A 26494-nucleotide genomic window follows, 5' to 3' on the forward strand; every position below is an offset into this window, starting at 1 on the left:
TGGAGTCATAGTCAGGATTGCTCAGGACCTGGCAGCTTCAACACTAAAGGACCGCAAGGCTTGGAATATGATATTCCGGAAGGCAAAGGAGCTTGGATTGCAGCCGAGAATCTATTACCCAGCAAAAATGTGCATTTTCTTTCAGGGGAAAAGATGGACATTTAATGATATTGGGGACTTTCAATCTTTCCTGGTGAAAAGACCAGAACTGAATAGAAAATTTGATCTCAACATACAAGACTCAAGAAAAGTTTAAAAAGGTAAACAGAGGGGAAAAAAAAAAGTTACCCTATTAGGTTAAACTGTTTATATCCCTACACAGGAAGATAATACTCATAACTCTTAAGAACTGTAAATGTATTTGGGCAGAGAGAAGGACTTTATATAGAGGGTATAAATATAAATTGTCTTGGATGCGATAATACAAAAGAATTAAGGGGTTAAAAAGGGAGTCTATGGGGAGGAGAGGAAAGGGGAGGTGGAATGGGATGAATTATATCATATGAAGAGGTGGAAAAAACCTATTACAATAGAGGGAAAGAAAGGAGGGGGGAACAGTGTTTCAACCCTATTCTCATTATATTTGACTCAAAGAGGGAATAGCATATACGTTCATTGGGATAAAGAAACAACTCATTCTTTAGGGAAACAAAAGGGGAAGGGAAAGGGAGGGACTGATAGAAGGGAGGACAAAAGCAAGGGAGAAAAGGGTAAAGAAAAGAGAGGGGAATGATAAAAAGGGAGGGCAGATCAGGGGAAGCAGGGGTAAGAAGTAAAACATCAGTGAGGAGGAATAGGGTGAAAGAAGGGGGGAAAAGTACAAAGGGGGTATATAGAATGGAGGGGAATAGACAGTCAGTAATAATAACTGTGAATGTGAATGGGATGAACTCTGCTATAAAACGGAAGCGAATTGCAGAGTGGATTAAAAACCAGAACTCTACAATATGCTGTTTACAAGAAACACATTTGAAGCAGAGAGATACACACAGAGTAAAGGTAAAAGACTGGAGCAGAATATATTATGCCTCAGCTAAAGTAAAAAAGGCAGGGGTAGCAATCCTTATCTCAGACAAAGTGCAGGTAAAAATAGATCTCATTAAAAGAGATAAGGAAGGAAATTATATCTTGCTTAAAGGGACTATAGATAATGAAGTAATATCAATATTAAATATGTATGCGCCAAGTGGTATAGCATCCGAGTTCTTAGAGGAGAAGTTAAATGAGTTACAAGAGGAATTAGACAGTAATACTATACTAGTGGGGGATCTGAATCTCCCCCTCTCAGAATTAGATAAATCTAGCCAAAAAATAAATATGAAAGAAGTGAAAGAGGTGAATAGATTACTAGAAAAGTTAGATATGATAGATGTCTGGAGAAAATTGAATGGGGATAGAAAGGAATATACCTTTTTCTCAGCAGTACATGGCACATTTTCAAAAATTGACCATGTATTAGGGCACAAAAACATCATAGTCAAATGTAGAAAGGCAGAAATAGTAAATGCATCCTTCTCAGATCATGATGCAATAAAAATTACATTTAAGAAAGAGCCAGGGAAAAGTAGAATGAAAATCAATTGGAAACTAAATAATTTCATTCTAAAGAATGAATGGGCCAAACAAGAAATCATAGAAACAATCAATAACTTTATCCAAGAGAATGACAATAATGAGACAACATACCAAAATCTATGGGATGCAGCCAAAGCAGTGCTTAGGGGAAAATTTATAGCTCTAAATGCTTACATGAATAAGAAAGAGAAAGAGGAGATTAATGAATTGGGCATGCAACCTAAAAAGCTAGAAAAAGAACAAATTAGAAATCCCCAATTAGACACTAAATTAGAGATCCTGAAAATTAAAGGAGAAATTAATGAGATTGAAAGCAAAAAAACCTATAGAATTAATCAATAAAACTAAGAGCTGGTTTTATGAAAAAACCAATAAAATAGATAAAATATTGGTTAATTTGATTAAAAAAAAGAAAGAAGAAAACCAAATTACCAGTATCAAAAATGAAAAGGGTGATGTTACCACCAATGAAGTGGAAATTAAAGCAATAATTAGGAAATATTTTGCCCAACTGTATGCCAATAAATTTGACAATCTAAATGAAATGGATGAATATTTACAAACCCAGGTTAACTGAAGAGGAAATAAAATCCTTAAATAAACCCATATTAGAAAAAGAAATTGAACAAGCTATTAATGAACTCCCTAAGAAAAAATCCCCAGGGCCAGATGGGTTTACGGGTGAATTTTACCAAACATTTAAAGAACAATTAATTCCAATATTATACAAATTATTTGGAAAAATAGGTGAAGAAGGAGTTCTACCAAATTCGTTTTATGACACAAATATGGTGGTGATACCAAAACCAGGCAAAGCAAAAACAGAGAAAGAAAATTATAGACCAATTTCCCTAATGAATATTGATGCTAAAATCTTAAATAAGATATTAGCAAGGAGATTACAGCAAGTGATCACCAGGATAATACACTATGACCAGGTGGGATTTATACCAGGAATGCAGGGCTGGTTCAACATTAGGAAAACTATTAACATAATCAACCACATCAATAAGAAAACCAACCAAAATCATATGATTATCTCAATAGATGCAGAGAAAGCTTTTGACAAAGTACAGCACCCATTCCTAATAAAAACACTAGAGAGTTTAGGAATAGGGGGAGCTTTCCTTAGAATAATAAACAGTATCTACCTAAAGCCATCAGCAAGTATTATATGCAATGGAGATAAATTAGAGGCCTTCCCAATAAGATCAGGGGTGAAACAGGGATGTCCATTATCACCCCTATTATTTAATATTGTCCTAGAAATGTTAGCTTTAGCAATCAGAGAAGAGAAAGGAATTAAAGGAATTAGAATAGGCAAGGAGGAAACAAAACTATCACTCTTTGCAGATGATATGTTGGTATACTTAAAGAATCCTAGAAAATCAACTCAAAAATTACTTGAAACAATTAACAACTTTAGCAAAGTAGCAGGATATAAAATAAATCCACATAAATCATCAGCATTTCTATACATGACCAACAAAGTCCAGCAGCAAGAAATAGAAAGAGAAATTCCATTTAAAGTAACAGTAGATAATATAAAATACTTGGGAGTCTACTTGCCAAGACAAACCCAGGAACTCTATGAACACAACTACCAAACACTCTTCACACAAATCAAATCAGATCTAAATAACTGGAAAGATATCAATTGCTCATGGATAGGCAGAGCTAATATAGTAAAAATGACAATACTGCCTAAATTAATTTACTTATTCAGTGCCATACCAATCAGGCTACCTAAAAATTATTTTATACAGCTAGAAAAAATAATAACAAAATTCATCTGGAAAAACAAAAAATCAAGAATATCCAGGGAAATAATGAAAAAGAATTCACAGGAAGGTGGGTTAGCGGTACCAAACCTGGAGCTTTACTATAAAGCGGCAGTCATCAAAACTATCTGGTACTGGCTAAAAAATAGAGTGGTAGATCAATGGAATAGGCTAGGCTCAGGAAATGCAGTAGTAAATAACACTAGTAATGTAGTGTTTGATAAACCCAAAGACTCCAGCTTCTGGGATAGGAACTCAGTATTTGACAAAAACTGCTGGGAAAACTGGAAGATAGTATGGCAGAAATTAGGCATAGACCAACATCTTACACCTTATACTAAAATAAGATCAAAATGGATACATGATTTAGACATAAGAGGTGATACCATAGGTAAATTAGGAGAGAAAGGAATAGTCTACCTATCAGATCTTTGGAAAGGAGAACAGTTTTTGACCAAACAAGAGATAGAGTATATTATAAAATGCAAAATGGATGATTTTGATTATATTAAATTAAAAAATTTTTGTACAAAGAGAAGCAATGCATCCAAAATTGGAAGGGAGGCAGAAAACTGGGAAACAATTTTTGAGGCCAGTGCTTCTGATAAAGGCCTCATCTCTAAAATATATAGGGAATTAAATCAAATTTATAAGAATCCAAGTCATTCCCCAATTGAGAAATGGTCAAAGGATATGAACAGGCAGTTTTCTGATGAAGAAACCAAAGCTATCTATTCCCATATGAAAAAATGCTCTAAATCTCTAATAATTAGAGAGATGCAAATTAAAACAACTCTGAGGTACCACCTGACACCTATCAGATTGGCTAAAATGACAAAAAAGGAAGATAATAAATGTTGGAGAGGCTGTGGGAAAATTGGAACACTAATGCATTGTTGGTGGAGCTGTGAGCTGATCCAGCCATTCTGGAGAGCAATTTGGAATTATGCCCAAAGGGCAATAAAGCTGTGCATACCCTTTGACCCAGCAATTCCACTTTTGGGTCTTTTCCCCAAAGAAATCATGGAAGGTGGAAAGGGACCCACATGTACAAAAATATTTATAGCTGCTCTTTACGTGGTAGCAAGGAATTGGAAGTTGAGGGGGTGCCCATCAATTGGGGAATGGCTGGACAAGTTGTGGTATATGAATACAATGGAATACTATTGTGCTGTAAGAAATGATGAGCAGGAAGAGTTCAGAGAAACCTGGAGGGTCTTACGTGAGCTGATGATGAGTGAGATGAGCAGAACCAGAAGAACATTGTACACAGTATCATCAACATTGAGGGTTGACCTACTGTGATGGACTATATTCTTCTCACCAATGCAATGGTACAAAAGAGTTCCAGGGAACTCATGATAGAAGAGGATCTCCAAATCCAAGAAAAAAAAAGAAAGAAAGAACTGAGGAGTATAGATGCTGATTGAACCATATTATTTCTTTTGTTTTGGGTGCTGTTGTTTTTTTTTTCTATTTTGAGTTTTTGCATCACTGCTCTGATTTTTTCTCTTGTAACAGGATTAATGCAGAAATAGGATTAATGTTATTATGTGTATATTTATGTATGTGTATATATGTATATGTATAGAGATATATAGATATAACCTATATCAGATTACCTGCTGTCTAGGGGAGGGGGGAGGGAGGGGAGGGAGGGAGAAAAATCTGAAATTGTAAAGCTTGTATAAACAAAAGTTGAGAACTATCTTTACATGTTACAGGAAAAATAAAATACCTTATACATTAAAAAAATAAATAAATAAAAAAGTTAAAAAAAGGGAAGACAAGCAGGGGCAGGGGGAAGGGGGGTGGGAAGCAAAAGCAATTAATACATTGACAAAATCTGAAAATAGATGCAATGTTCCACACCTGTAGAACTCCTACCTCAGTAAAGGAGTGGGAACAAGAGGAGGCATAGTCTCATGTCACTTCTTTGGGGCCACACTTCATAATTCTCAGCTCCCATGGATGCAATGATCATTACTGTGCAAATGATTGTGAGGTCTATTTATGCAGCCCCTGACTTCCACTTCTGCATCACCAGCTGCCTCCCACATAGATATGTGAAATTCAAAATATTAAAAGAAAAGTCATCATTTTGTCCTTTTTCTTTGATCTTTTTGGGGCATAGATTTACTAGCAGTATTGCTGGATAAAGGGCACACACAGTTCTAAATTATTCTCCAAAACAGGTGGATTAGTTCACAGCTCCCTTGATAAATCTTTGAGGTAAATATTACTTTGTAAGAAATTAATGTTAAGGAGTCAAAGGAAACCATGGTGCTACTAACAGGACCTTTACAATGGTGAGGGCACAGCTAGTTGGGGTTTGAACTGATGGAATTAGAGAAGAGAAACAACAATAACCTCTCAGGGTTATTATCCTCTAGAATCTTGAGGGAGAGAGATACCTGCCCTGCCTCCGGGAGAAGGATCAGGGATTCACACTGTTGCCTTCATAGACTCTCTAGTATGTTCCACGTCTATATTTCCTTTCTTCTTATATGCCCATCCCCCTCACATGAGGACTGCTGTAAGAACCTGGTGGTTGGTCTTCCTGCCTCTAGCCTCTCTTCATTCCAGGCCATTCCCCAGATAAAACCAAAAGTCCAGATTAAGGAAGTATCCAAAAATTATGCTAGGAGGCTAGGGTGATTGAGGTAGTATCACTGTGTAGACACTAGGTCCACAGCCAGGCTCAGGGCAAAGTCAATAGACTCAATTGTCTCTCCCAGTGGGCTTCATGCCCCAGGTTCTAAGGTCATGGAAATGACAGAGTCAGAGAGCTCAGCAGCCATGATGAGTGGGACTAGGGCATGGCTGGGATGGGATTCGGTCCTGAGGACAGAGGGGCTGTTCAGTAAAGACTTGTTGATGAATTGAGGAAGAACTGGGACTGTCTTTTGCCTCTTTTTGTATCCCCAGAGCTCAGCACAGGGCCTGGCACATAGTAGGTGCTTATTAGGTATTTATTGACTGACTCACCAAAGAGAAAACTCAGTAGTCCCTGTCCTCAAGGGGCTCACATTCTATCAGCATAGATAACATGTCCACAACAATGGATACCAAGTACAAATAAAATGACTGCCAGGTCCCATGGAGAGGAGAAGCCATAGCAGCAGGTGGGGATCAGCAAAGGATTCCTAGAAGAGCTGGAGCTGTGGGGGAGTTTGGCAGGAGGGCAGGGTTTCTAGGAGTTGGGGGGAACAAGGAAGCACCTTCTGGGCCTGAGGAACATCCTTTGTAAAGGTGTGGAGACAGGAAGTGTCATACTTTGTGTCACAAACAGCAAGTAGGCACCTTCGGTTGGTTTGTAGTTTGTGAAGGGACTAATATAGAATGAACCTGGGGAGAGAGACTGAAGACAAATTGTGAAAGGCTTGAAATGCCAAACAGGGGAGATTGTTTTTGATCCTAGAGCCAAAATGGAGCCTCCAGTGACATGATCAGCCCCGTGATTTAGGCTGATTCCTTTGGCAGTTGTGGGGAATGAGAGGAAAGAGGCTGGGAGGAGGGAGACCAGGCCTGAGACTGTTGGAATGGTCCAGCAAGAGATGACCTCTGGGGCCCCTTACTTCCCTGACATTCTAGTATTTCTGGGATCATTTTTTTCACCAGAAAAATGTTTAAGTATTAGAAAAGACCCTGCAAAAGGAGCCTCTGCCTGGGAACTAATGATGCACTTCGTCCCTAAAGCTAATTGGCTCTCTCATCTCTCAAGCTGACCAACCATGGGGCAGAAAAGGGAGTCTCTAAATTCTTAGTCTGGGAGATGCAGGGGGGAGTTCCCATGAAGTGAGGGCTATCCTGGATTTTATCTCCCTCTTTCCTTTAACCTCCTCTTGTCTCCAGGATGGTGTGTGTCTGGCTCCCCAAGGGCATCTGGATAGGAGTTCTGGCTATGACCCTGCTGATGCTGAATTCCCAGGTGACTGCAGGCAGACAGGTCCCAGGTAAGTACAGAGCAGCAGCTCCCCAGAGAGCCCAGGTGGGGGCCCAAGGGGAGCACTCTTCTCTCTAGGCCCAGACCAAAGGAGGGGCTTGGGACAGGATGGTCCTCAGAGAGATGGGCAGCAGGTGAAACTGAATTTCAGGCTCCCCTCCACCTATCCCTTCCTTTGGTCTTTGTTTCCTTTTCCCCAGGGCTCATGGACTTTGTGGAGGCCCCCTGGAGAGGTGAGGGCTCCAGGTAGTTTTTCAATAAGCAATTATTAAGCACCTACTGTCTACTGGGCTCTGTGTAATTACTGCTAAGGACAGAAAGAAAGGCAAAGGACAGTTCCTGCTCTCAAAGAGCTCCCAGTCTAATGGGGGAGACAATACGCGGACACCTCTGTACAACCAAGACATATCCAGGGTAAATTGGACAGAATCAGGAGAGGGAAGGCACTGGCATGAAGAGGGTCGGGAAAGGCTTCCTGTGGAAGGAGGGATTGGAACTGATACTTGAAGTCAGGAGGCAGAGGTGAGGAGGGAGAGTGTCCTCAGCCTGGGGGACAGCCAGGGAGTGCCCAGACTAGGGAGATGGAGAAATTTGTGGGAGGAAGAACAGGAAGGTCAGTGTCACTGGATGGAAGAGGATTGGGAGCCTGGGAATGTAAAGTATAAGAAGGGTGGGGAGATAGGAGGGAGTCGGTTGTGGAGGCCTTGAAGGCCAAGAAAAGGGTTTGATATTTGAGCCTGGAGCTGATAGGGAGTCAGTGGAGTTGACTGGGGAGGGGGTGACAGGGTCAGAGCTGCCAAGGTCTCCCACCCCCATCTGAACTTTTCTGTGCCATTAAGCATCTTCACAGAGTCTGCCCAAGCTGCTGGAGAGGTTTCAGTTTGGCCATTGTTGGGGGAGGGAGGGATGGACTTTCCTGGTTTAATTTCCCAGGCAGGATTTCATGGCCATAAGTGAAGCTACAGTGTGTGGGAGCCCCCAGTTTTCACTAATGACATCCTGGTGGAGTAGGGGAAGGTCTCCCCCTCCATCCCTTGGAGGCAGATCCTGGGCTGGAGAGACCAAAGGCATTGACCCAGGCTGGCTCTTCTCCCACCTTCCTGATCCTTGTTAATGGGCTGAAAACAGAGGTGGGAGCCCCATGTTCCCCAATCCCCACTGCCCTGGAGCAGGCAGGACTTGCACCCTCTCTCCCCAGTCTCTCAGTGTCGTCTCTGGTCTCCACACTGCTGCTGCTCTCTCTGAAGCCCCAGGCTGGATCAAGGGGCCTCTGCCATGACACAGCATGAGTGGGAGACCCTTTGTCCTCGACAGGGAGGGAACCCCCAGGGATGGGCCACAGGCTTCTCCCAGCCAGTGTAAGTATTGTAGGGGAGCAGAGAAAAGCCCCTCTGGCATAGTCTGTGTTATTTCCCCTGCAGCCTGGCCTGGCATCTGGCATGGCCAGTCACGGCCTCTTTGGGCTCCTCACCTGATCTAGAGCCATCCACCGGGAATCTGACCCACTTTTGAGCTTTGTCACCTGCACTACCTCTGGAGGGAGAGTCTGCCATGTGTAACACCCATTCTCCAGTGTTGGGCAAGAGAGGAGGGGACTTCTAGAGACAGTCTGTCAGGGCCTGAGCAAGGGAAACCCAAGGGCAGTGGGATCTGCCACTCCTAGCAGGGTGATGGCTGCTTAACCCAGCTGACATCTCCAGGAACACCCTGGTATCAGCCATGGGTGTATTGAGTAGGGGATGCCCCCTTGTGGACAATAATGCAAACTACACAATATTGAAGGAGCCTCCCAGCCTGTAGATAGTCAAACCACTTACTATGGGCCAGGCACTGTGTTAACTGAGGGGGATACAAAGGGAGGTAAAAGTCCCTGGGGAGGACAACATGAAAACACCTGTGTACAAACGAGTGATGTTGAGGATAATTTGGAAATACCCCACAGAGGGAAGGCACTAGGGATGAGGGAGACTGGGAAAGTCTTCCTGTAGAAGAGATTTTAACTAAAGGAAATCAGGAGGCAGGCAGGGGGAGGGAGAGTGTTTCAGACATGGGGGACAACAAGGGAAACTGCTCAGAGCTGGGAGATGGAGCGTCTAGTAGGAGGGACAGCAGGGAGCCAGTGTCTCAGCATCACAGAGTACATGGGTGGGGGAGGGGCAATCAGGGGTAAGAAGGCTGAAAGGCAGGAGGGGCCGGGTTGTGAGGGGCTTTGACGGCCAAAAGGGATTTTTGTATTTGATGCTGGAGGTGATGGGGAGCCACAGGAGGTTATTGAGCAGGTGGGTAACATGGTAAGATCTGTGCTTTAGGAAGACTCATTTGATAGGGAAAGAGTAGAGGCAGGCTGACCCACCAGGAGGTTATTAAAATAGTGCAGATAGAAGGCAATGAGGGCCTGCATCAGGGCCATCGCCGGGTCAGAGAAGAAAAGGGGCATTATTCAAGATGCTACAGAGGTAAAATTGTCAGGTTTTGGCAACAGATTCAATGTGGGTGATGACAGTGAGGATAACCCCAGGGCTGTGGGCCCGGGTGACTGGGAGGATGGTGGTGCCTCACCAGTAACAGGAGAGAATCCACATCTGGGGGAGAATGACCACAGAAAAGGGCAAGCACAGGGAGGCACTAAGGGATTGTCACTAGACTTTGGCTTGGGCTGAGATGTCATGGGGGCAACAGTGGAAAAGAAGGCTAGAAAGGGCAATGAATCAGAGGTGGAGAAGGCCTTGGTTTCTGGGCTAACAGAGTTGTTCTTTATCTAATGGCAATGGAGAGTCGTGGGGTGAGCTGGGGGCTATGGAGAGGAGAAGATGGTAAAGCACAAAGAACAGTGAGGAGGCCAATGGGGATGTTGAAGCTTGAACCCTCATGCCTGGCCCCTGGGGCTTGGCAGAGAGCCATGTTGTAGGCTGTGATCCTGGTAGGGAGGACTGAGCTTAGCAGGGCAGTCTGTAAAAAAAATTAATTATTAGCTTACTAATCTAGTCTGAAAATTATATAATTAGACTTATGAAAAATTATAACTATATGAAAAATTATAAGTTTAGAAAAATTATAATTGGGCCATAAGTCCCATCTGGGTTGCCATTCAAATGTAAAAATATTTTAAATGACTAAGGCTAATTTGGGGGGACTAATCTGACTGGAGGACTAATCTGGGGACTTTTGACTCACTGGCTATCTGACTGCTATCATTTTAATATGGGCTGTTTATAAAGTTCTACCACGCTGCTCCATTTCCAAAATTGATAAGCAAAAGATTAAGAAGCCTCTTAACTAAATAATCAAAGCAGACTTTATTTATGAGATACAATTTAAACATAAAAATACAGGGAAATAAAATGTACAACCTGACTGCATTCCGGCACGTCTCTTTCCACCTGCTGCGCCTGGAACTTTTTTAGCCTCCTCCTCACAGAAAAGCCCCCTGCTCCGCATCAGCCTCCGTCCCTTCTTGCTCTTAGCTTTTTCTCCTTCCCCAGTCCTCTTAATCTCCTTCATCCTTCTCTGTTCTGTTGTCTCAGGGTCTCTAGTGTCCGGAGTCCTCCTTAATCTTGTCAGTCCCCTCTCTGTTCTTCTAATCTTGTCAGCCCCCCTTGCTGCCTAACTCCCAGGTCAATATATCTTCTTTCTCTCCACTCAAGTCTCAGGGCTTCCTGTGCCCCCCCCCACACTGAGCTAATCCACCAGCTGACCTAGGGCTGTGGCTGGGGAGGGGGGTGCTCGATGGAGTGTCTCGTGTCATTCTGAGCCCCAATGTCAGAAGTCAAGGATCTCCCTTGCCCCCAATCCCTTTTTCTTCTGAAGGAGCTTTGCCTGTGGGTGATTCCCTCATACTATCTCCTTATCTGCACAGAATCCCAGGATTTGCACCTTAGAGAGCACCCATACCACCTCTCTCATTTTACAGATGAGGAAACTGAGGCCCCCCAATTAGTGACTCAACCAAGGTGACACCAGTAATCAGCAGGGTAATGTAGCTAGTATGGAAAATGGCTATATTAGTGTGGGGGAGGATATTTGAGGAGTAAAAGGTTTTAAGTTGGGTCATGGTGTACCTGGAAAAACTTGGGCAGAGAGGAGACACTGGAGAGGAAGAATCAGGAAGGTTTTTTTGACTTGTCTGTGGGAGGTGAGGGAAAGAGAGAGCCCTGAGTCCCCAATTGCTCCAGGTTTCCTAGAGCTGGTGTGAGGCAGTGGACGTGCCATTAATAGAAGTCAGGGAGTCGGGAGGAGGATTTGATTTCGGGGACAAGATAGTGACTTTTACATGGTTAGTTTGAGGTGCTTGGGAACATGCAGGAGGAGATGTTTGGCAGGAGCTGGAAATGTAGGAAGGGAGACTATGAGGGAGGGTGGACCAAGGTCCAGATTCTGGAGGTGGCTGTAGAGAGGGAGAAATGAAGGGATAGAGACATCTGAGGGAGAGAGCAGAGAGAGAGGAGAAAGAGGGAGGTGACTTGGGTCATGAATCTCTTTAGTGATTGAGAAGAGGAAGAGGAGGCAGCTCAGGAGGCAGGGAGGCAGGAGTTGGGGAGGTGAGAAAAAAGGGAGGATGGGGAGGTGTCACAGAAGCCTAGGGAGGGGAGGATCTCAAGGAGGTGACCATCAGTGTCAAAGGCTGCAGGGACAGAAGGACGAGTTTGGAGGCAAAATTGTTGTAATTTGTGGAGGGAGGTAAAGGGGGCACTGCTGCCTCTGAGGCTTTAATGTCATCTTGCTACCCACACCAACAATTATGCCCTGGAGGATCTCCTGCTCTGGGGCCTGCTGTTTTCATTAGTGACTGAGTGTTGTTATTGTTCAGACATGTCAGTCCCATTTGATTCTTTGTGATGCTATTTGGGTTTTCTCAGCAAAGATCCTGGAAAGGTTTGCTTTATTTTTTCTCTAGCTCATTTTACAGATGAGAAAGTTGAGGCAAATGGCGTGAGTGACTTGATCAGGGTTACACAGCTAGTAAGTGTCTGAGGCCAGATTGGGACCCAGGTCTTCCCGATTCCAAACCCAGTGCTCTATCCACTGCACCACCTGGCTGCCCCCAACCCTGAGTACTATTTCAGAAAAGGTCCTGTCAGGCTTCACTTCATTCCCTTCTCTGCAGCAACTTCCTCCTCAACCCCATTGCCAAGGTCTTCACAGAGATGTACCTACCCTCTCCTCACAGCTCCTTCTCCTCCCACCCAAAAGGACAACCTGTATCCAAGAACTGTGACAAAATCTACTTTTCCTGGATGAGCTCTGTCTATCTACTCCCCTGTGGCCCCACTCACCACCTTTAGCTCAAAGTGTCCCTCCTGGGCCACCTCTGCCCTATGAATATTCTTTCTCCATTTAGAATGCCTGCTCCTTTAAAGAGGAGTCTCTTTATTTTTGTACTTGTATTCCCAATGCTTAGCACATAGTTATCAATTAGTGTTTTTTTCATTCATTCATTCAAGAGTATTGTTATAAACATATATTACTGAGCGTTAAGTAAGAGGACTTTGGATCCAGATGACTACTTAGAGAGATGTGTCTATAAAAGGAAACAGAAAAATAGGATATAATCTAGTGAGGGATGGAGAATCAAGTGAAGGACAGTTCCATGCATTGAATACTTGTGTATATTTCAGCAGTCCCACTCAACTGGATCTATGACCTCATTGATTCCAAAGTTCCTTTCCAGGTGCAGATCTCAACCCATCCATGGCTGCCCATTCCATGTGACTCTTGTCCACACTCTCCCACAAACTTCCATATGGAGTCCACCCAGGTTCATAGCAGTCATCCTTACTCTCTCCTGACACTGGGAGGGTATCTGTGGCTCCCCACTCTTTGTCCATCCGTCATCCATTTTTCTTTGTATGCATGCAGCCCCTTTGTCTTCCTATCATGCATTTCCTCAAAGATGTCTTTGATCCCCTTTCCCTATTTGGAATGTTTATATATTTCAACATGCTTACACCCACCATATGCCTTGACAGTGCCTTTTCTGTGAAGCTTAATTCTTCAGAGGCAGTGGTTATCCACATCATACTGACCTATCACAATATCAGGAGAATGTTAGTACTGAAAAGGTGAGCCTTTGCTTTCATGAAAAGCCTCCTGACTGAAATCCAAACCATTCTCCTCCTTCTGATCGGCTTTGTCCCCAACTCATCCCTAATACCCCAGACAGACATACTGATGGACAAGCTCCATAGAATGTCCATCCAAGTGGATGCTGAAATCTGTGAAACAGAGACTCTTCATTCACTTGGTCTTTCCCAGGTGCATGAATAGGCCAAACTCCTCTGAGTGCTTACAGGTCTCTTCTAGAAGGTTCTCCAATGTTCTAGGTCTTCTTGGAGTCAACACAGTGTCATCCACAAGGAAAAATTTCTAGGGAACCTCCCTGTCCATTGGGAATTCTTCTTTGGCCTAGACTTTTTGCTGGATCTCCTCCATCACCATGGCCAATATCTTTGGCAAATAGGCAGTTCAGGGATTTCTCTCTCAAGGATAGAGCAACCACCCAGCACTTGGACCCTAACAACACAGTCCTGAATGGGCTCAACATGGAGGTAAAAATGACTGCAAAGAGAACAAAGACAGGAAAAGCAGCCAGATTCCCAAGTGTTTGTAGAAGAGATTTATGCTAGAAATGACACAATTGTGAGGGTATGAAGGGACCAGTATTCAAGGGATCTGAAGGAGGGAAAGAGACTGGAAATGCTTGGACCTTACTGAGAGCAAGAGGCAGGGTGACCGAGAGAATATCACTAACCACTGAATTAGTGCCCATTCTTTCATCTCTTAAAAATCTTTATGAGACTCATCTATGTCTGAACTGAGTTTCTTTGATCAGAGTATTGGTAGGGAACAAACAGGCTTTCACAAGAGGAATTCAGCAATGGACCACATCTTTACCATTTAAAATAAAAGTTTTATAGAATATAAGGTCCCCTCATGCTTATTGGTTGTTAATTACAAGGAAATCTTTGATTCCATAATCATTCAAAATTCCCTGAAAGATAGAAAAACCAGAAATAACCTTATTTAATGCTGCTCTGATCATAAACAGCCAGGGACACAGAAGAAGATTAATAGTCATATTATTAATTTACACTTATATGGAAAAGAGAAGAGCCTTACAATCAATTCAAGAAAGTCTGAAAAGGATGAAAAATGCCCATTGTTCAAATGATGACATTCTAATTAGTGCATCCCTGTGCATATTTGGAGGAGGCTCTGCAGGTGGATAATGAATTGGGCCCAGAATTGAAAAGGAGCCATGGAATTGGTTAGATTGCCTTTGGGAACTCCCAGTTCAGACACATTTTTAGCCCAAATGTTTTCTCTGCTTTAGAATCTGGGAATACTACAGCCCTTGGGTGTCAAGGTTTTATATGCACTTATTAGTTGTAACCTTATTCCTGTTATAACCCATTCTAACAAGTAATAGTAAGAAAGATCATGGAGGAAATGCCTGATTGGAAAGAAAGATGGATGGGTCCTCTTGGTAACCTCAGAATGTCCAAATGTGGGGCTTGGCCTTCTATAGAGGATCTATGGGAAAATCATCCAAGGAGCCAGTGTGGGTGGGCTATGCTCTGTGTTGACAGAGGGAAGACCCACTGGGAGGAGGTCAGAGATGCATCAGAGAATCCAAGTCACTTATGCTGACACAGGCTCTGTTGTTACAAAGTGCTTCCCATACACAGTCCTCTCTGATGCTCACCACAAGTCTATGAAGCAGGTGCTGTCCCTGTTATTGACTCCATTTTACAGATGAAGAAATTGGTTCAGAGAGAAGTGACTAGTACAAGGCCTCAGAGAGAGTCAGCAGCACAGCTGGGATTGGAAACCCTGGGTTTTGCCTGCAGTGACAGTGTGGTCCAGTGGAAAAGAGGTCAGGAATCTTGGGTTCAAGGCTTGATCCCTTCTTTACTAGGTCAGTGACCTTGGGCAAGTCACATCACTCTTCTGGGCCTCAGCATCCTCATCTGTAAAACAAGGAGGTGGAGCTAGATGGCTGCTAGCTTCCCTTCCAGCTCTGCATCTAGGATCTGAGTATTGTAAAATTGGTGGGTTTTCCCCACTCTCCCACAAAGAAACACACCCTCCCAACTCCTCAACTCTCTCTCTCTCTGAGGAGCTCATTCTCCCTTCAAGGCTCAGCCTGTGATCACTTCCTGCAAGAGACCTTTCAAAACCAGGAAAAATCCACTGGAGATAACACTGTGAGTTCCTCTTATGTTTTGGTGGAGCTAGGAGGGTTAAGTGACTTATCCAGGGTCACACAGCTGGTAAGTGTCATGTGTCTGAGGCTGGATTTGAACTCAGGTCCTCCTGAATCCAGGGGTGGTGCTTTATCCACTGTGCTGTGAGTTCCTCTTACATGCTTTTGGTTCTTTCAAGTTCCTGTTAAATTTAACATGAGAGGATCCAAATTGCCTTGCTTGTCTCTGATCCTTTTTGCAATTTATTTTGCTCTTTTCTCTGTATTTTAAAAACTTTTCACTTATGCTCTTTTCTTTTTCGTTTTTTTTTGGGGGGGGGGGTGAGGCAATTGGGGTTAAGTGACTTGCCCAGGGTCACACAGCTAGTAAATGTCAAGTATCTGAGGATGGATTTGAACTCAGATCCTCCTGACTCCAGGGACGGTTCTCTATCCACTGTGCCACCTAGCTGCCCTTTTCTTCCTCATTTTGCATCACTATCACTCCCCATCAGTCACCCAGCCCCAAACCAAACCTTCCCCACCCCCTCAATTAGAAGCCCTCTGTCTTTGGCCTGAGACTGAAATGTCTGTATCATCCCCCACCTCGGGTCCATCACCTCTTTGCCAAGAGATGGGAAGCACTTCAGCCTGTGTGTCCTGAAGCCTGGATGGGTCATTGCACTGAGCTGAGGTCTGACCTCTGTCCTTGAGGTTATTGTTGTCAGTGTGGGAGTGTGGGAGTCTCCTTGCTCTGCTCCCTTCCCTCTGCATTAGTTCAGACGATGTTCTCTGGGATTCAATGGATCTATGCCTTTCTTCACTGCTTGCAGCCCAAGGATACACTTTCACTCTCTTAGCACAGAATTTGCTCAGTCATTTCTGAAGAGGAGGCACACACTTTGTCTCCAGGTCTCTGCTACAGCAAAAAGTGCTGCTAGTGTGTACACACATATCTCACCTATGTGTACATATTATATCTAAAATATGTACGTGTACATGTGCAAGTATGGATGTCTGTGCATCTCACCTGTGTGTCCTCTCTCTTAGACTTCCTTTGCAGTGTATGCCTGGTACTCCTATTTCTGGGTCAATGAAGGATTGTTTACCGACTTTGTTGGGTTGAATTACAATTTTTTCCTATCTTTTAAAAAATATATTTTCAATCTGTAAACATTCACCTTTTCTCCCTCCCAAACCCATAGTCCTCCCTCTCAAACTGAGAGAAAATCCTCACCCCATATTAAAACACTTGTAGTGAAGCAAAACAAATATCTTCATTGGCCATTTTGAAAAACAAATTCTCATGCTGCATTCTGAGTCCTCTTGGTCAGGAAGTGGGCAGCCTGTCTCACCCTTGGTCCTCTGGAATCATGGTTGGTTATTGTGGTGATCAGAGTTTCCAAGTCTTTCAAAGTTGTTTATCTTTACCATATTGTGGTTATCATATAAATTGTTTTCCTACAGAATTCCTACAGAGAAAGCCAGATGGGAGCAGACTCTGCTTTGTAAGATACTTCACTGGACCTTAGCTAGATGATGTTACACCCAAGCCATTGCCCTGCACACTTTTCCTTCCTTTCTCAGTCAGACTCCTACAAACAGTGTCTGCACACACAGTCTCCTCTCCTCCTCTCCCTCACTCCTCACTCCTGGACAGTCCTGCTTCCCTCCTCATTAGCCAATGGAGACTGCTCTCCCCAAAGTCACCAAGGATCCAGCCTCAATGGCCAAAGCTGATGGCCTTTTCCCAGGCTTCATCCTTCCTGAACTTCCTGCTGAACTGGACACTGCCAGCCCCATTCCCTCCTGGGTATTCTCTCCCCTCTGGGGGTTTGTGCCTCTGCTGTCTCTGGGTTCTCCCCTTCCCTGTCTGATCCCACTTTCTCAGTCCCCTTTGCAGGCTTATCATCCACATCTTGTCCCCTAATGGGGGTGTTTGCTAAGGCTCTGCCCTGGGCCCTCTTGTCTCCTCTCTGTGACCTCATCAGCTCCCACAGAGTGAATTCCCATCTCTGTTCATGTGACTCCTGCATCTGTGTTTCCTGCCCCAGCCTCTGTCCAGCATCCCCTGTTGCCTCCTGGATGTTTCAGGCCTGAATCTCTAAGCTCCCTTAAACACAACACTTCCCAAACCGGACTCACTGCTTTGCCCCAAACCCAGGCCTCTTTCAGACTTTCCTCTTCCCAATGAACCTAATACAATTCTTCCAGTCTCATGGTTCATGACCTTGGATTTATCTCCACCTCCTCCCTCTGCTCCCCCTATCCCCTGGTCACAGCCATAACATCCCTTCCCTGTGACAAGTGAAAGATGAAATGACCCAGGAAACAAAGGTTGGAGCTTCTGACCCCATCGATGTATGAAGCAAAGGCTGCCCATTACCCCACAATCCAGGACCTGCCCTCCTCGGCTTAGGGCCAGACCCTGAATGCAGGGGCAGCGGACATTTATACTTTAAAAGCAATTAATCAGGGGTGGCTAGGTGGCGCAGTGGATAAAGAACTGGCCTTGGATTCAGGAGTACCTGAGTTCAAATCTGGCCTCAGACATTTGACTTACTAGCTGTGTGACTCTGGGCAAGTCACTTAACCCCCATTGCCCAGCAAAAAAAAAAAAAAGCAATTAATCAAATAAGGCCAATGAATGAAAAGGAGACTGTCCAACGTGAGGTAATCTGATTTCTAATTGGAGGGAAGATTAGGGACTTTCCAGGTTGGGAGGGGAGAGCAAACAGGTGCAATTCCCTGAAATCAGAAGAGCGGTGTTCCACCCCCCCCACCCCCAAACCCCCCTTGACTCCAAGTGTCTGTGAACAATCAAAAGAACATGGAAACCATAACGGATTGCTCTGCAGGGGGCCAGTTTTCAGATCAGCACTGGGGGCTGCTGGGGATGTACAAGTGTGAGAAAACTCCCTGCCTCAGTCCTGGGATCAGCCCAGGTTTCTGACCAGCAGAACCTCAGGCCCTAGTTAAGGGTCTCTAAGCCCCAGGGAGAGGTGGTCCAGCTCCCCAGCCATGCAGGGCCAGGTTCAAACAAGGAAATAAGGTTTGCTCCCAATTCTCACAGTTGAATAAAGTTTTCTCACAAGACAGAAGTTGGAGCAGACCCATAACTGCAGAGGGAACTGAAGCAGCTCCAGAACTGAGTCACAAGAGGGCGTCAGTGTGGTTCCCTCAATCCCCACAATTAAACACTTGCTCAGCTAATCTCCACAATTTCCTCCTCCACACACCCCCCTTTCTCTGTGCTCATGTGGCCTCCATAGGAGCAGAGCCTCTTCCCTCTCACCCAGATTACTAGGATGGCCCCCAATTGTCTCCCTTCCGTCCAGACCATCTTTTATACCTTAAACGTGTGCTTTTCCTTAAGGACAAATCTGACTGAGTCACTGCTCTCCTCAAGAGACATCAGTGGGCAGCTAGGTGGTACAGTGGATAGAGCACCAGCCCTGGATTCAGGAGGACCCGAGTTCAAATTCAGCCTCACACACTTGACTCTTATTAACTGTGTGACCCTGGGCAAGTCACTTAATCCCAATTGCCTCACAAAAAAGAAAAAAAGAAAAAAAAAAGAGACAGCAGTGGCTCCCTAGTGCTTCTGGGATACATTATAACTTCGTATGTTTATTCCTTCACAGCCTGGCTCCTGTCTCATTGTATGATAACCCTCTTCCTGCACTCTGGGATCTGCCCAAACTGGCCCTTTCTTCACACCCTGCACCCCATTTCCCACCTCTTGGCCTTTGCCCCTGCCAGCCCCCCATGCCTGGATTCCACTCCCTCCTTCCCTTTGCCTCATGCATCCTCTTTCCCTCCAAGGCCCAGCTCAAGTACCACTTTTTTCTTTTCTTTAATTCCTTTCTTTTTTTTTTTTTTTGGCGGGGCATTGAGGGTTAAGTGACTTGCCAGGATCACACAGCTAGTTAGTGTCCAGTGTCTGAAGTTTGATTTGAACTCAGGTCCTTGTGAATCCAGGGCTAGTGTTTTATCCACTGTGCCACCTAGCTTCCCTCAAGCAACACTTTCTAGGTGAAGCCTTTCCTGATCCCCCACATGCCAATGCCCATCACCCTCTACTTGTTTGTATTCATGCTTCCCATACTTTTGTGTGCACTTGTCACCCCTATTTGAATGTAAGGCTGGGACTGTTGCAATCTTTATGTTTGTATTCCCAACATCTGACATGGGGCCTGGTACACAGTAAGCACTTATTAAGTGCTTGTTGATTGACTGACCCTTTGAGGAAGCACAGCAGTGCACAGAGAAGGAAAGACAGTTAAGTAGAAAGAAAGTAAGGAATCCATGAACTGGGGTTTGGGGGAGGGGGGGGGCAGAGGGCAGTCCAGGCCTAGAGGCTGTTCACAGGTGTGGAGGTGGGAGATGAAAGGCTGAGTTTGGGGAGCCACAAGGAGGCCAGTTTGAAATGTAAATTGTGTGTGAGAGGGAGTAACAGGAGATGCTGGAAAGGGTGGCAGGAGTCAGAATGGGGAGGGCTCTAAGGTTAGGGTTTGGAAATTCTCCAAGGGTCCATAGGAAGCCACCACAGGTTCTTGAGGAGGTGAGTGAAGTGGTCAGACTTGGACTTTCTAAGATTTATTTTGTCATTTGTGGGCTGGAGAGATGAGTGATATCAACCAGTCAGGAAGCCTCATAAGTGCTTACCCTGTATCAGGCCCTGTGCTGGGCACTGGGTTATATATAAAATCAGTCATTTCCTGCCCTGGAGCAGCTTCCATTCCAGGAGGAGGAGGATGTAGGACATGCCCAGGAGGGTGACCCAGGGAGGGGGCCCTGGACCAGCAGTTACAGGGATCCTGAGCAGAGCCAGACAGAGCCCAGAAGATCCCCAGGGTGACACTGATTGGATCATTGACCTAGATGAAAGAGGGTGTGGCCTCTAGGGTCATGGGAGTGTGGTGGGGTCTGTCCCCTGCCCGGATCTCTGCAGAGGGGCTGGGGAGGGGGATACAAAGGTGCACTGGAGGGAGGAGGATCAGAGAGTGAGTTTAATTTTGGGGTGAGAAGGACTTGGGGTGGTTGTTGGGTAACATTTCCTGGGAGTGTTTGCTCCAGGCTGGGTGTAGTTGAGAGGCAGCTATGACGCGGCAGTGAGTCTGAGAACTGAGAGTCTAGTCCTACCTCCATCGCATATCTGCGTTGTGTGACCTCGGAAAAGTCGCTTGACCTCTCTGGGCTAGACAGGGGCGAGACTGAGCATGCGCAGGAAGGGCAGCCGGATGTTGGCCGTGTTCTCCTCGGTCAGGCCCAGCCTGTGGTCAGCGATTGGAAGGCGGGGGTGTCCGTGCGGGCTGAGCCGCTCCTGGTTGTTTCCTCAGAGCACTTCACTCGGCAGAGTAAGGCTGAATGTCACTTTGAGAAGGGGACGGAGCGCGTGCGGCTCGTGGAGAGATATTTCTACAACCGGGAGGAGTACGTGCGCTTCGACAGCGACGTCGGGGAGTTCGTGGCGGTGACGGAGCTGGGGCGGCCTGATGCTGAGTATTGGAACAGCCAGAAGGAGATCCTGGAGGACAGACGGGCCGCTGTGGACACTTACTGCAGGCACAACTACGAGATTCTTGATCGCTTCTTGGTGCCCCGGCGCGGTGAGTGAGCGCCCCCGGAGGGGAGGGAGGGACCCGGGGAGAGAGAGGAGGGAGCCGGAGAGGGGGCGGAGCAGGGAGGGAAGAGAAGGTTCTGGAAGGGAGAGCAGAGGGAGGGGCCAGAGGGGAGGGGAGGGGAGGAGGAGGAGGCTGTGATGGGAGGGGGCAGGTGGGGAGCAGAGAAGGGGGGGAACAGAAGCAGGGACAGGGACAGGGGCCCCCAGAGCAGGGGAGAGACGAGGGGGGAAGGGAATGGAAGGAGGGGGAGATGATGGATGGGAGAGAGGAGGGAGGGGACTAAGAGGGGAAGTGGAGGGAAGAGAGTTGGGGGAGGGGGAGAGATTGGGGCCAGAGGGGTCTGAAGGGGAAGGAGGAAGAATGGGGGATGGGAGGGGGATGCAGGGAGGAAGAAGGAGGGAGGAGGAGAAGAGGGAGGAGGAGGAGAAGAGGGAGGGAAGCAGAGATGATGGGGAGGAATCAGGGGCAGAAACACTGGAGATGAGGGATGGAGAGGATGGGAGGGAAGAGAGGAGAAGAAAGGGGGAAATGAAGGGGGAGAAAGAGGGTGGGGACAGAGGGAGGGGGGAGGGGGGCTGGAGAGGGAGGGGGAGGAAGCTCTTCTACCAGCTGGGATTTGGGGGCCTGGAGTCCTTTCCCCTCAGTCAAATTCGGATGTTTTTACCCCCTCCAATTCTAATGGAGAAAAACTGCACTGGGAACAAGCCAAAACCCATCACCAACAAATAATGCACATTTATACAGGGCTACAATGGTTAATGGGTAGCTAGGTAGGACAGAGGGTAGAGTGCCAGGCCTAAAGTCAGCAAGACTCATCTTCCTGAGTTCAAATCTGGCCTGAGACACTTACTAGCTGTGTGACCCTGGGCAAGTCACTTCGCCCTGTTTGCCTCAGTTCCCTCATCTGTAAACTGAGCTGGAGAAGGAAATGGAAAACCACTCCAGTGTCTCTGTCAGGAAAGCCCAAATAGGGTCACAAAGAGTCAGACACAACTGAAAAATGACTGAACAGCAAAATGGTTATTATGGAATTCATTCCCCTAAGTCCTCAGTGCCCAGGTGCCATGAACCTTTTAAAATCTTAAATAAAACTTTTCCTTTTTTATCCCTGAAGCTAAGCTCAGCAGAGGCTTCCCATGCCCTGCTCCTTCCCATCTCCTCCATTCTCTCCCTCCCTCCCCCTCCCAGCCTTCTCTGGTGACACAAACTCCTACAACTGAGGCTTCATCACTGAATTTGTCTTTCTCCAGGCTCCCAGACATCTTTTTGCTTCTCCCAGGGCCCCTGGACTCTGTGTCCTGATGCTCAGGTTTCTCCTGGGCCTAGACATTCCCCACAAGCCCCTGAGTCAATATTCTTTCACTGTATCGATAGCATCTCTTAATGTTTGAGCTCAGAGTCTTTCTGAAAACAGTTTATTATCCACACCTGTGACCTGCTTTTGGAAAGAATCCATTATAAAGAATCCACTTGTAATGAGAAAACTTGCCTGCCCATTTCTTCCCCCATCCCTGAATCCTGCTGAGCTGGGGCTGGGGTCATTCTGCCCATGGACCCCTGGGGCTGCTTCCTGTTAGTTCAGATTTCTAGTCTTGGGGGAGCTTAAATGTCCCCAAGATGCCCATTTCAGGCTCTGGGGAGAAGAGGAGGCCTGAGCCTGGTGAGGGATCAGGTGACAGAGGTGGGGGCTGGACTAGGAAGACCTGCCCTGGCCCCCTCACTCAGGATCCTTCTTCTTTCTTCCAGTTGAGCCCGAGGTGACTGTGTATCCATCCAAGATGGCTCCCCTGGGACACCACAACCTGCTTGTCTGCTCTGTCACTGGTTTCTACCCTGGGGACATTGAGGTCAGGTGGCTCCTGAATGGGCAGGAGGAGACAGCTGGGGTTGTGTCCACAGGCCTGATCAGCAATGGAGACTGGACCTACCAGGTCCTGGTGATGCTGGAGATGACCCCCAGGCGTGGGGATGTCTACACCTGCCACGTGGAGCACTCCAGCCTGCAGAGACCTGTCACCTTGGACTGGAGTGAGCCAGAGCTCCCTCAGCCTCCAGTTCTCACCTTGCTCAGGACAGGGAGCCAGCTCTGAGACCCCCAGAGTGTGTCCAGTCCTGGGCTAATACAAACCCCATGTGGTGCTACCCCCCTTCCCCAGCATGGCCTCCAATGGCTGTGCTGAGCTAAGAGCTGTGGAGACCTAGAACCTCATCAGGCTCCTCACTGGCCCCTGCCCTGGGAGCTGGCCTCCCTCTGGACTCAGTGACCAGCCTATAGGCCCTTCCCCTGGGGTGGGGGAGCTGGCTGTGAGACACATGGATGTCAGTGTCCCCTGATGAGCCTTCACTGGCTGAGCCCTGAAGACCCTTTGCAGTCTGTCCCTTCCCTTCTTAGATAGGATTTAGCCCCTTCTCAGCTCCCCTCAGACCCGTCTGCCCCCCAGGGCTGGCTCCTGGAGGGAAAGTTTTGATCCTTGGTGTCTCTTGTCCCCAGAAGCACAGTCTGGATCTGCCCAGAGCAAGATGCTGAGTGGAGTTGGGGGCCTCGTGCTGGGGCTGATCTTCTTTGGGGTTGGCCTTTTTGTCCACAGGAGGAGTCAGAAAGGTGAGATACTCTGGGGAGGCCCTGAGGCCCCTCCCCTCCAGGGGAGGGAGGATGTTGGATGGTGCCAGAAATCTGGCCCCAGGTCAGGGGTGAAGGGCTGGGCTGGCTCTGGCTTCAGCTCTTTCTACCCTGGAACTTACACAAGGTGGTGAAGGGGCCAGATCCCAGGGCTCAGGGGTCTGAGGGAATCCCATATTCAATAGTAGAGACAGCCTGGGGAGGGGTGTCAGACTCCAGCCTTCAGTCCCTCCCCCTGCCATTTCCCTCCCCCCCCACTCCTACAGCTGTAGATGGATGGATAGAGCATTGATGAAGTGCTTCCTCTGTGGGGTCAGGCACTAGGCTAAGCACTGTTAGGAGCCCCCTGTCCCACAGTGCTCAGAGCCTTGGTGTCCTTTGCTTCTGTGACTCTGGGATTTACAAGTATTTGTACATCTGTCTCTCTTCCTTCCTTTCCCAGGAAATCGGGGTTCACAGCCAGCAGGTAAGATCCTTCTGCCCAGGTGGGATCAGGGTTCTCATAGCTACAGTCTCTGCCCAGTGGGGCCTGAAGCTTAGCAGAGACTTGGGGGCCCTTAGTGGGAAGAGGTGGCTCTACTTGTGGCTTCAGACCCAGGTGTAGACTCTCACCTGGGTGTTCTGTGTCCTCTGCAGGGCTCCTGAGCTGATCCCTGAGGCTGTGTTCCCTGGAGCTGCTGCCTTCCCCTCAGCCTCCCTCCCACATTTGGAAGCCCCTGCTTGTGCCCAGCTCTCCAGGATCTTAGCCCTGCTGACCCCTTCCCTGGAGGGGCTCCTTGCCTGTGTCTTGGGCTCTGTCTGGACTCTTTGGCATTTCCCAACAGAGCTTCAATGACCCCCTCCTCCTTCCTATCTTCCTGTACCTGTGTTTTGCCCATTTTTGTCTCCTGAGCCTTCACCCCAATAATTAGAAGAGTGAGAATCACCTGGTTCTTGGTGACAGGGAGACAAGGTTGGGGAGCAGAGGGATTTGTGTAACCTCTCAGTGTGTGAAAGGCCTCTAGAGGTGCAGATTGTGATCCATCCACACCTTTGCATCCACATGGCCTCTTGTCCAGGCCCCTCCATTACCCAGCCTGCTGGTGGCCTTCCTGTCCATGTCCTGATATGATGTAGATGTCAATGGGCCTCACAGGCCTCCTGCCCAGGAGTCCTTCCCTTTCCCAGTGGGATGGGCCCTCCTCACTCTGGTCATTCCTCTCTCTGATGCCTTTGCTTCTGTCCCTTCTGCTCAGTTCTTCCTGGATGATCTATTGCTATTGCCTGTGCTTGTGTATCACGGGCCTCTCTGTTGTATTTTTAAAAATTAAAGTTTTAGTAAAAACCTTTTGCATTTGCATCATATTCATTGCTTAATGTATACTCTACTCCCATTTGCCTTCCCTCATAACAAAATATTTATTTAAAAGTCCCCAAATAACCATCACATTACCCATGTCTGTCCAACACCATATGCAGCAATCCATGCCCATAGCATCTCTGCATCTGCCATGAAGAGTTTGTTTTCTCAACTCTGTGGCCAAGCTTGGTGACTATTAGTACATAATATTCAGCATCATTTGTTTTGTTTTGTTTTGTTTTTTTACTATTTTTTATTTTGGATATGTTTCTTTCCTGATTGTGCTTAGAACATTCTGCATCACTTGATTTAAGTCTTCCCATGTTTCTCTGAATTTCTCATATCTCTTGTTTCTCCTGATGCAACAAAATTCCATGACCATCAGGTGCCACAATTTCCTTTGCCCTTTCTCAGTTGTTGGGCACTGATTTTTTTAATCATCAAAGTATTTTATTATTTTCTAGTTACATGTAGGGATAGTTTTCAACTTTTTTTTTGTGAGGCAATTGGGGTTAAATGACTTTCCCAGGGTCACCCAGCTAGCAAGTCTCAAGTGTCTGAGACCAGATTTGAACTCGGGTCCTCCTGATTCCAGGGCCAGTGCTCTATCCACTGTGTCACCTAGCTGACCCTCAACATTTGTTTTTGTTTTTGTTTTTTTTTAGTGAGGCAATTGGGGTTAAGTGACTTGCCCAGGGTCACACAGCTAGTAAGTGTTAAGTGTCCGAGGCCGGATTTGAACTCAGGTACTCCTGACTCCAGGGCTGGTGCTCTATCCACTGTGCCACCTAGCCGCCCCCAACATTTGTTTTTATAAGATTTCTAGTTTCAAATTTTTCTCCCTCCCTCCCTGCCTTCCTCCCACCTCAAGACAGCAAGTAATCTGATACAGTTTATATATGTTTAATCACATTAAACGTTTCTGCATTAGTCATGCTGTGAAAGAAAAATTAGAGCATAAGGGAAAAACAAACAAAAAAATAGAAATAGTGTGGTTCAATCCTACTGAGTTCAAATCCAGCCTCAGACACTTGACACTTACTAGTTATGTGACCCTGGGCAAGTTACTTAACCCTCATTGCCCCACACAAAAGATTCTACTCCATTGGAATGTTTATCTTTCTTATTTCCACTAAGGAACATGTGGAAGGATACAAACATTTGTGTCTATTCTTACCATGTAGGCTGCCAAATTCTTTTATTTGGGCTGATATGAGTCATAACTATGAAATCATCATTTTTGGGAACAAAGATCTCAGGAATTTAGGGGTACAAAGTAAAGAAGGAGAAAGCAATGAGTCACATAGAGAAGCAAGGATTGTTGGGAGCAGGTGCATCCCAAGGGAGGTCTTTTCAGTCTGACTGGACTTTGATGGCTCTGGCAGAGAGAGTAAGGCCTCACTTAAATCCAACTCACTCCCAAG

General features: G+C 46.3%; 2 protein-coding genes across 3 annotated transcripts in view; one reads left to right on the forward strand and one right to left on the reverse strand.

Moving 5' to 3' along the window:
• LOC122753463 (DLA class II histocompatibility antigen, DR-1 beta chain-like) overlaps positions 1-20741 on the reverse strand; it is a 65468-nt gene extending 44727 nt beyond the window's left edge. Inside the window, exon 1 of the mRNA XM_044000854.1 lies at positions 20630-20741. The gene's annotated coding sequence lies outside the window, so the exon portion shown is untranslated. The remainder of the gene's footprint in view (positions 1-20629) is intronic.
• LOC122755399 (H-2 class II histocompatibility antigen, E-S beta chain-like) overlaps positions 1-25275 on the forward strand; it is a 128609-nt gene extending 103334 nt beyond the window's left edge. Inside the window, exons 1-6 of one of the 2 annotated variants that reach the window (XM_044003785.1) lie at positions 7161-7312; positions 20827-21096; positions 22858-23139; positions 23603-23713; positions 24174-24197; positions 24368-25275. In XM_044003785.1, coding sequence (XP_043859720.1) covers positions 7213-7312; positions 20827-21096; positions 22858-23139; positions 23603-23713; positions 24174-24197; positions 24368-24381 — 801 coding nt within the window. In that variant the 5' untranslated portion in view covers positions 7161-7212 and the 3' untranslated portion in view covers positions 24382-25275. Of the gene's footprint in view, positions 1-7160; positions 7313-20826; positions 21097-22857; positions 23140-23602; positions 23714-24173; positions 24198-24367 lie in introns of those variants that run through there. The other variant, XM_044003786.1, reaches the window with a different exon arrangement.
• Positions 25276-26494: the final 1219 nt, after the last annotated feature.

Source organism: Dromiciops gliroides, chromosome 4 (assembly GCF_019393635.1).
Source record: "Dromiciops gliroides isolate mDroGli1 chromosome 4, mDroGli1.pri, whole genome shotgun sequence".
Taxonomy (NCBI): domain Eukaryota; kingdom Metazoa; phylum Chordata; class Mammalia; order Microbiotheria; family Microbiotheriidae; genus Dromiciops; species Dromiciops gliroides.